At 34.7% G+C, this 11,084-nt stretch overlaps 1 protein-coding gene across 1 annotated transcript; it reads left to right on the top strand.

The window, feature by feature from the left end:
* Nucleotides 1–3,542: 3,542 nt before the first annotated feature.
* LOC132366294 (transmembrane protein 258-like) lies at nucleotides 3,543–9,476 on the top strand. Its single transcript, XM_059923857.1, has 2 exons — nucleotides 3,543–3,638; nucleotides 9,153–9,476. Exons 1-2 carry the CDS (start codon nucleotides 3,543–3,545, stop codon nucleotides 9,474–9,476), a joined length of 420 nt encoding a protein of 139 aa, XP_059779840.1.
* Nucleotides 9,477–11,084: the final 1,608 nt, after the last annotated feature.

Genomic DNA, 11,084 nt, shown 5'->3' with positions numbered 1-11,084 from the left:
AACAATTTTTGTCACTAATGCATATGCATTATGTAGTATGCCAGAAATAATGGTGTGAGAATAACTTCATTTTTCACCTCTTGATGCACTTTTTTTATGACTAAGAGGCCCCGTTGGACTTTATATTCTGTTCATCTTGTTATGAAGAAAATTCCAGGAACAACTTTTTTTAAAACTATGAACAGATTATTTTGAGTCTTAATATATCCTCAGCATACTAGCACTTTTTTGCCATTTCTTTCAAAACACTTTTATTTGGGGGAGTCAAGCATTTAATTTCTATCAAAAGGTAAAATTTTATTTTGTAGATTTATCATATTGATTTCTGAAATTATGAAACACAAAGATGCAAGATGAAGCAAATTCTGTGAAAACAAGGGCTAGCATAAAATAGTCAATAAATTTTTATTAATGACATCTTAAGTGATTGTGTTGAATCTCTATATTTAGCTGTTACTTATTTGGGACCAAGATTAACAATATATTTAAAATGTATTGTTTAGTTTCCATAGTTGCATAAAGATTTCAAGGGAAAAACAGGAATCGTATACAATTTATCCTTTTTTTGTTATATGAACACAACTATTATGTTATCAGCATGTTAAGTAGAGATATACATGAAAATACAATAATATATATATGAAAATTGATGCTTTCAATGAAACAAATACTTTAGGTAAGAAAGTGTAATACTTAGGCTGATTTTTTGCGTGTGTTTTATTTTTTGTTTTTGTGTTTGTTTTGGTTGTATGGTTGGCTTTTGTGCCTAATTTCTCCAGATGGCCAGTTTTCTTTATATCAGAAGATAATTGTTGTATTATCCAGCTCACCTGGCTGGTATAGCATTTTACAATTTGTAATGAAATAGGTCAATTCTTGAGTAGAGGCAGAGCAACTGACTGGATGAGAATTCTGTCACTTTCACGTTCTTAGACTGTTGGTCTGCCTAAGACTCTGTGTAACTTCTGTAGATAGGCTAAGAAATGTATTGGTTTTCCTCAGCTATTAAAGTAGGAAAAACATTAGGGATATTCCACTCATCTGAACAGTGGATGAACATTACATAAGTGGATATGAGTGATAAAGTAGTCAAAGATACTAAACTCCTAAAAACAGCAAATGAAATATTGATTCTTCTAGAAATTTTCTCAAAACTGAAATTGGACAATAGAAGTCAACCATTGTATTGACACAAAACAACATTTCTGAAATACTTAATTCTATACAACCTTCAGAATACATCTTTTCTTTTAATAATATGCCTACATAATTTTTTAAATTAATTAATTAATTTATTTTGGCTGTGTTGGGTCTTCGTTGCTGCGCACGGGCTTTCTCTAGTTGCACCGAGTGGGGGCTACTCTTCGTTTCACTGCGCAGGCTTCTCATTGCGGTGGCTTCTCTTGTTGCAGAGCACAGGCTCTGGGGGTGCGCGGGCTTCTGTAGTTGTGGCAGGCAGGCTCAGAGTTGTGGCTCGCGGGCTCTAGAGTGCAGGCTCAGTAGTTGTGGTGCACGGGCTTAGCTGCCCTGCAGCATGTGGGATCTTCACGGACCAGGGCTTGAACCCGTGTCCCCTGCGTTGGTAGGTGGATTCTTAACCACTGCGCACCAGGGAAGTCCCTGCCTACATATTTTAGAATGAAAATGGATTAATCTATAAGTAATGACTTCATAGAGTTGTAACAGGTAATATTCCATGATTGGTGTCGTCATTTTGTAACTATCAATACTATGTTTCTTTTAGATTTTGCTTAATGCAATCTTGAGGCCTCTAATCTCCTACACATAAGACACATAGTCTTTAGTAAATAGTTATCACATTTAAAGGAAAAAGTAAATCAACCCCCACTTTACATTGTTCCTCTGAAATATTAGCAAGCTTCTTGCAGCACAGATATTTAGCTTATAGGGATGTAGAGGAAACAAAAAACGTAAAAAGTACTCTCACATTTCTTCCTTGATTTATTTACACAGATGTACTAGAAGATCCAATTAAAGAAGAACAACTAAAACGTAATTATTCTATTTTATAAAAGTGGTTATTAAAAATATCTAAAAGATAAATGAAACCTATTTTGTAGCTCTATAATTAAAAATATATAAGCTACAGTAATAAAATTTACTTAACTTTCATTAGTTTAAGGAAGAAAACTGTACTTTACTTTTCACTGATTAGATTACAATTGCTATAATCTAATTTTGGAAAAATTTGGAGTAAATAGTAGACTCAGGCCAAGCTGAAAGTGATAAATGCATACCACACAATGCATGTTACAGAACAGCCTAAGAATATGAGAGAAGAAAAATCACCAGTAATTCCTAGGCACTGTGGTAGAATTTTGCCTGAAAATCAGAGACTCATTTTGTTGGTTATTATGGCACCTCACCTAGGCAGACTGGATGGGAAATAATGATATTTTGGTTTACATCTGGGGAAGAGATGTAAACACAATTCACAATCATCTGAAGCATCGGGAGCAAGGAATACTTGATTGCATAAAAGGAGACTGAGTAGGAAAATATGCAGGAATGAAAACTTCAGATTTATAATCAGGAAAATTGAAACTCCTAGATCTGCCCAGATCGCCTTCACTAGTGATAAACCCATTCCACAGCTGCTGTGAGTATTGGCAGATAACTCCCAGCTGCTGCCTACCCCACCTTACTATTCCCATCTCCAGGCTTTGGCCAGTGGCTGACTGAAATGCTTTGACTGAGTTAACATATAATTTTATGCAAAAGTAATTTTCATTGTATCCTCATTGCTGTGTGAATACTTTAGCCATTTGTTGCTTAAGTATCATTAAGAAACAAGTACAGCCACTAGATTTCACAAAAATCTTTGATTTTTTCTTTAATAAATATAATTCAAACCATCTGAAAGATAAAAGATTAATTAGCAAAAGTACAATCTAAATAATAGACTTTCCAATTAAGAATTATGAGACCCCCTAACAAGAAATGCATTTAAATAGCAAAACTTCCCTCTGTCCTTCCTTTCGTAGAAGTATCTAGTCATACAACTACCTCATTTCCAATTTTAACAAATTTCTTGCTGTATCTACGTTATATATCTGTAATTTTTAGCAACTCTTACCCAATAGTTAGGTAAGCAATCTTATCTGACCTTCTGAACCCAGAGGTAGGGATCCTCTAACTAGAAGAAAATAAAGAACGCTTACCCCAGTTCCTACAGAGATTCAAAGACTTTTGAGAACAGTTTTATCATATCTGTAAACTAATTCTCTTTTTATTCCTATTATTGAGATTTATAACTAAGATTTTAAGTATAGAGGACACTTTTTGTTCATTTTCAAGTTTAAGCAGTATAAAAATTATTCAAGTTATGAATGAACCTCAAAGGAAACTGAGTGTACTTGAACAGTTATACTTCCGACTGCTGTAGCAGTTATCTATTATCCCAATAATGTTGCAAAAAAGCAACCACAAAACCTCTGTGACATGCAACAATATTGTAATAAATATTTTTGCTCATGGTTCTGTGTGTCAGCTGGACAGTCCCGCTGACCTAACCTGGGATCATGGGGTTCACTCCTGTCTGTAGTCAGCTGTTCATCAGCTACAAGTTGGCTTTTCTGATCTTGGCTAAGCCTCCTGTCATGTCTAGGCCTCGACTGGTACAACTATGCCTACTGGGCTCTGTTCCTTGTTCTAATAATGAAGGCAAAGAGTAAGAAGGAAATGGAAGTGCACAAGCTCTGCTCACATCAAATGTGTCCTTGTTCCATTAGCTAAAGCAATCACGTGCTCAAGCTCAGAGTCAGTATGGGAGGGCATGACCAAATGCTATAAAATTGAAGGCCAGTAATGCAATTCATCTCCTGCAATGGGCTGCACCTCAGCTTGGACTCTTACTAATATATTTCCTTACCACTGCTTTCTATTTCAGGGTTAACTGGTGAGCTTAGAGGAAATAGGGAAAATTTTTCCGGGGTTTGAAGGAAGAGATGTAGCCAAATATTAAATCTGTAGTCTGAGAATATGACATAACCACAGGATCTTTATTTTCTTAGGAGGCAAAACACTTCCTAGGAAGAGTGAGGATTTTTTACTGAGGCTCAAAAAAAAAATCATGATGTAAATAAACTTATTTCAATTAAATCCAAAATGTATACATAATTTACTATATACCAAGTATAAGTACCAATTTGGTAGATGCTTGGTTTTAACATTCAAGGAATATGTCATAAATCAGTGTTCCTCAAAATTTAAAGAACATTTGAATTGCTTGAGCGTTTTGTTAAAATTCATATTCTGATTCAATAAGCTTAGGATGAGGCACAAAATTCTTCATTTCTAAACAGCTCCTAGGTTGAACCCAATATTCCTGGTCCACAGAATACCACTTTGAATAGCAAGGTCATAGATTACACCTACAAGAAACAGAGACCAATATGGGTAATGAAAGTGAGGCATGTAGACAGATGTTACTCTGTGTAAATGCAATGATAGAAATATATATAGGAAAGTGGAACTGAAGGGAGAGGTATTAACTATGTTTGCATTGGAGCAATCACTACATGGAGTTACCTAATACCATAGCATACTGAGGGAAATACAAGTACTTCTATACCACTGGAGTGTGATAACAACAGGTTAGGGAAGTTATTGCAATTGAGTATCTGCCAAATCATGAATGTAGTTGATGGGAGCTACCTATCCATCTACAGACTTAAGGCAGGCCAGTCACTTGATTAGATATGCTTTAGGTATGCTTTTTAGCACCCTCACCCTGTGACCATATGTAAGAAGGGAAAACATGAAGGCATTGAGAATACTTTAGAGATAATTTTAATAGTGGAGGTTCTCTACAGCCTTAATTAGTGTCATGACACGTAGAGTGATGATAATGTACTCAAGACACATTTAAAAGATAAGATAGTGATAGATTAGTTAAGTAAAGAAAGGTAGGTGGAAAAGATACAGAAAGCCCCTCCAGTTAGCTATTACTGTAGACACAAGTGTAAACACATGTGAAGACTGTTATTTCTCAAAAGAGAAGGGAGTATTAGAAGAAAAGAATATGAACTATATCCTGGTCAAAAAGACATTATGCAAGGAAGTTGATGTTTCATCTCAGAGAAGAAAAGAAATTAGGACTTACTGGCAAAATCTAATTCTCAATGTCTCTAGTCTTTCCAATAAGACTTCGTTCTATTTTAGAGTATTCAGAGTATTTTAGCAGGTGGTCCATTTTTGGTGACTCTTTCCTCAGATGTTTACCTATTATTGCACCTTTAGAGTTGCTGATTGACACCTACCTATCGTCAGTATTAGATGCTTGTTGTCATCCCTGCATGGTTTTATTCTTGGAAACTTACCCTCCCACTTGGTAAATCTACCAATCATGCTGTCCATGCTGTCAACATTTTGCTGAACCAGAGCTGTACCTGGGTTACTGGTGCTATCAGAAAATACCACTATGTTTTCTAGGATCACAAATCATAAAGAGAATGTGAGCTACAGCTACATTTCTGAAGGAAACTTAGTCATAGGAAAGAGAAAATGAAAGGACCTGGCATCCTAATGGCATCCTTTGTGTCCTGGAATCCAGCCCAATTTAAAGCCACGTCTATCCTAGAGTGTAGCTATATAATCCGATAACTTCCTTTTATGGTGTTTAATCTATTTTGAGATAGATTTTTGTTTCTTGTAAACAAAAGGATCTCAGCTAACTTGATGCCTACAAAAAAATGAATAAAATTACCTGTCTTTCCAGTTTCAGTGGATTAAATTCTTGCTTGCTCCTAGGCACATGAAAACTATCACCCTATATAGTCAGGTAGTTCATGCTAGGTAACTGCACATCAAATAGGTAGAATGTCAGAAAAAAAAAACAAATAAAAGCATAACACTTTATTTGTTTACTAAGGACTGATGTCTTTATTACATATCTTCTTTTTATAGTTATGGGAACATTTTTAAATGGAGGGAAAAGAAGCACCACAGAATGAGTTTATTTTGTGACATGGAGGGGACTAACTTTAGTAGCATGATAAAGAAGCCAGACCTTTCACAGCAATCAATAGTTGTTTTTTTAAGGGATATTATAATGTCTTCAAAACCAAACAAATAAACTAATAACACCAAGGGAACAACATCTAGGGATCAAAAAAGAATGAGCATAGTCCATTAGCAGTTTCTGGCAGCCTGAGGAGGAATGATAGTAACCGGAGTTGTTATTAAGAGAGCATGAGCAGAAAGGAATGAAACATAAGGGAAAATCTAAGATTGTAATCATTTGCCTCAAGTTACTTTAACATGAATTCTATGAAGACCCTCAGAGGTCATTTATTTATTTAAACTAATATTCAAAAATATTTCCTTAAAATCTAAACCATGAACAATGAATTGCATTTTTTAGAATAGATTTCCTATTATCTGAAGGTCTATTGCAGAGCACTTGTATAATAATTGTTATTCACTGCTGATAAACATAAACTCTTGACAATATGCAGACCAAATTGTTTGTATTTAAATAGCATGTATATATTACTACCTCTAAAGAATGAAACGTCTTTAGTATCATAGTCTAAGATAGGTAAAACCAAACTCCATAAGAGGCAAGTTTTTCCTCAATAAATGACAACTACTTTGAAGAGCAAGTTACTGGTGGTCTAATATAATAAATGCAGAGATAAGTACTTATTTTTGCCTGAAACTGTCACAAATGTATTGGGTAATTTGCTTTCAGAAATGTTGATAAATATTTACTCCTAATCTTAAAAATAGTTATTTTTTCCAGATAAGAATTATTTAAAAATAGAAACGAAAAATATCTTGCCTGAGTCTATGTAATATTTTATACCTGAAATTCATTTACCTAAATATTATGATGGAAATAAGTTCATTTTAAATAATCACTAAGTAGAGCTTTCTACATACTCTGTCACCATACGTTCAGGCAGAGATAATCACTTATTCATCTCATTAAAGGGAAATAATTCTTAGAAAATATTAATGTTCATTGCTCTATTACTCTCAGTTTCTCCCATTAGAATCTTGTAAGCAGATTTTAGTGATGCCTGGATAGTCATTTTACTGCTATTTTGTGATTCTCAGTATAGCCATTTATTCATGCACCCACCACTTTATTCCATAAATTACTGAGCCCTAATTGTGGGCACGGCATTGTGCCAGGCATTCTAGAGCAGAGAAAGTTGAATAGTCTACAGTTTCAACTTTCAGTGAGCTTACAAACAATGAAGGCAGAAAACCTCCATGCAAAATATGGTAACATAAGGAAATAAGATTGTGAAGATAAGTGGATCACTGCAATCATGTGAAATCAAGTAAGATTTGAAGAAGAAGATGGCATTTGAACTTTCACTTGATATATAAATTATATTTGAACAGATAGGGAAGGAGGAAGGACAAATCAGATGAACGGGTTACTAAACCAGGTAAAAGCAAACAGGTAAAGCTGAAAAGTATAGAGCAGGTTTGGGAGAAAGAGACAAACAAGTAGCTGCATAAAGGGGAAAAAGGGAGACAAAGTAAAATGGTATATATAGTGACCAGGTAATAGTAGGTATTGAATGCCAGCCTATGAATATGCACTTTACATGGTAGAAAATGAAGAGCTATGAAAAATGTTTGAAAAAGTCACATCAAGGTCAAGCTATGGTCTTTGAGACTAGGGTGTAGGATGGATTATGTGGCATTGATCTTGGAGTCAGGGAGAATAGGCTCTCTAAAAAGTCTTAGCAAGAGAAATGGGAGTTGAATTAGAGTAGTTGCACTGGAAATGTAAACGAGAAAACAGATGAGACAAATATTGTGGAAATAAAATCAATATGTCTTGGAGACTGGATGAAAATTGGAGAGGCAAAAGCAGGAGAGAAACAAAAGTCAATGATAGGCTTGTTATTACAGTCCTAGGTGGCTAGGCATGGTAAAATAATTAGTAAAAATATGGATTTAAGTAGAGACATACCAGGATGTGGCAAGAGATAAGTGAAGACTGAAGTGTTAAGTTTTTTGGCAGGAGATTTGATTTGAGAGGTATAAGCAGTCTAATGCAGCAGATCCCAATCCTGGCTGATTATCACAGTTATCAAAGGAGGGTTTTGACCCAAACAAAACAAAATTATAACAATAAGTTGTCAGGTTCTATCCTCAGGAGTTCTCTTTCAGTAGGCCTAGGTTGCATCATGGGGTTCAGTATTCTTAAAAAACTATTCCAAAAATCAATCAGATTTGGAAATTATAGATCTATATAACACTGTGCATGGAATGATTAAATAATAATGGTACTTAGACTATTACTTTCTCTTTGTGGGAGGAGGTAATGCAGAAAATATGACAAAGTCATTTATAGCTTAGAATCCATCAGAAAGTAACTCTTACCTCCAAAAAGGGATCTAAAAGTCTTTTTTTCCCTATTACAACAGAACACTCAAGAGTCGTATTTGACAGTAAACATAAACAAATGCCATTATGTTGGAGAGGCATAGCTGAAGAGTGCTATGCAGGTGTTTCATTGATAATTGTCATAGGAAAACAACATTTTGCAGGGCATTATGGAGGGAATCAGACTTCTTCCAAAATCAACTAATAATAATTTTGTACTTCAAAACTACAAAGAAAGACACATAATGGGACCATAAATAAAGCTTTAGAAAACACAGCAAGAGAAAAAGAATTGAGGAAGTAAGAAGATTAAACAAAGGATAATTACTCATATACTGCAAATTAAATTGAAAAGAGTTACCCAAATGGTCAAAACTATAGATAATTCAAAAGGTAGGACTGAGCAGGTTTTACTGGAGTCCCATGTTTTTAATGGGTTTTGAATTACCAATTAGGTGTAGAAATTCAATTATCTACAAGAGATCAATTAATGTGTAGTGGCTAAGTATTAGGTACTCAATAAAATACTTGTTGAATGTATACAGATCAAAACCAATACCATCATGCAATTTTGGTTGAGAAAGATTTCTGAGACAAATATATATAAAGCACTAAACATAAAGGAAATGATTAATGAATTGAACCATATAAAATTTAAGGACTTCTTTTCATCAAAAGGCATTATTAAGGGAGTAAAAATGAAGAAAATTAAGAGAGTGGAAAAAGATTTCTCTGGCCCAAATCCAAATAAAAATTTAAAGGTTTTAATAAATTAAAAGTTCTCAGGAGCAGCGGATTACCCTGTGCCTGGCAAAACAGAGCTTGAGGCCATAAGAAGATACACCAGCCCAGTGAACCCGGCTGTCTTTCCACGTCTGACCGTGGGGCTGTTGGCCACTGGCATGTTCTTCACTGCCTGGTTCTTCGTTTATGAGGTCACCTCCACCAAACACACTCGGGATATCTACAAGGAGCTCCTCATCTCTTTGGTGGCCTCACTCTTCGTGGGAAGAGTCCTCTTCCTGCTGCTCTGGGTTGGCATCTACAATATGAACTCCCAAGGGTTCCAACCAGGCAGCTTAACTGAATCCCTGCTTTTGTAAATTCATTTTTTTTTTTTTGCTATGCTGGAAGTGTCCCACCTGCTGCTCACAATAAAGGCAGATATGTGACCAAAAAAAAAAAATTCTCACATCCAAAATGCATATAGATAACTCCTACAAGTCAATAAAAGCATAGAAAAATAGACAAATAAACTGAACATTTATTTTAAGAAAAGAGAATATTCAACTGGTCAATACATTTATAGAAATATATTTAATCTCATCTGGTAAATGAACATTAAAATCACAAATAGATACCCCCACGTTCCAATAAGAATAGCTAAAATGAATAAACTGATTATACCAAGTGTTGATGAGGACGTGAAGCACATGAAACACTTATGCAATGCTGAAGCAAATGTATATTTGTACAATCATTTGGGGAATCTGATTGGCATTTTCAGCAAAAGTTAGAATATGTGTACCTTAGGACCTGGCAAATTCTACTCCTAAGTGTATATCCAACAGAATTTTGTGTGTATGTGATGTATGTAAATAATGAATGCTCATAGCAGTGTTATTTAGAATATCCCCTGTTGAAAATGAGACAACAGGTCCAAAATGGAGTCACTTGTGCAAAGCCCCATGTCAGCAAACCAAGACTTAATACCTAAGCTATTGCAGTTTCAGCCTCTCCTAGGAACATAATCTTAACCTGTCAGTCTGGAATTTCCTGGTCAGCATTAGGGAGGTAAGCTGCCTGATAGACCCCTGCTTTTCTGCAATGAAAGGTGACCTTGCCTCAATACTCTTTTCTTTGTTAATGACTTTTTTGTTCTACTCCTTTTCTGCTATTTAAAAACCTCTCCTTTTCTCCAGCTCTTTGGTGTGTTTTTCTATTTTCTACTTAGGATGCCTCCATTCATGAATTCATGAATCACTGAAAGAAAAGCCAATTAGATCTTCACATTTACTCAGTTGAATTTTGATTTTTAACACCTGAAACTGGAAACAACTTAAGTGTAATGCAAGATTAGAAAGAGTAAATAAAGCATGACACATTCATACAAAGAAACACTATACAGCAACAAAAATAAGGCGCTATGTTACATGTATTAAAATGGATGAATCTGACAAATATAAAATTGAGAGAAAAAGAAAAACACATAGGAATGATTCTATGTAAATGAAATGCAAAAACCCCCAAAACTAGACTTTGGTTTAGAACTCAGAGCAGAAATGATCTCTAGAGGAAGTAAGGCTAGTAATTAGGAGAGAACAAGGGAGGCTTCTGGATTGCTAATAATATTTATTTCTTCACCGTGAAATTGATAACACAATTGTTTAATCAATGAACTTTGATGATTTGTTTGTGTTAATGTGTCTATGCTTAACTTAAAAATATTTATATTTAAATATTGTGTTTCATAGAGAGTGACTAGTTTCTGTGGTTTCATGTTTTAGTTAATTGGTGCTTAAAATATTTCACACTTCCCTTGGGTGTACACTACTCTTAATCTAAGCCATTCATCTTTATCAAAGTTGGTTAGTAAAACACTAAAATGACCATTAAAAGAATGTAAAGGAAGCTGCAGGTGGGATTAAAATATTTGTAACACATATAACTAACAAAATGATCAATACAGAATATACCAGGAACTCCAAACG

This window comes from Balaenoptera ricei, chromosome 5, assembly GCF_028023285.1.
Source record: "Balaenoptera ricei isolate mBalRic1 chromosome 5, mBalRic1.hap2, whole genome shotgun sequence".
Classification (NCBI taxonomy): Eukaryota; Metazoa; Chordata; class Mammalia; order Artiodactyla; family Balaenopteridae; genus Balaenoptera; species Balaenoptera ricei.
The sequence above is the reverse complement of the archived record's forward strand: the minus strand, read 5'-3'. Positions and strand labels throughout refer to the sequence as shown.

Bases quoted from the DNA above. Each gene is read 5' to 3' on its own strand.
- LOC132366294 (XM_059923857.1), top strand. From the start codon at position 3,543: ATGGGGTTCACTCCTGTCTGTAGTCAGCTGTTCATCAGCTACAAGTTG. The intron at 3,639-9,152 runs GTACAACTATGC...ATAAATTAAAAG, and splicing joins TCATGTCTAGGCCTCGACTG to TTCTCAGGAGCAGCGGATTA.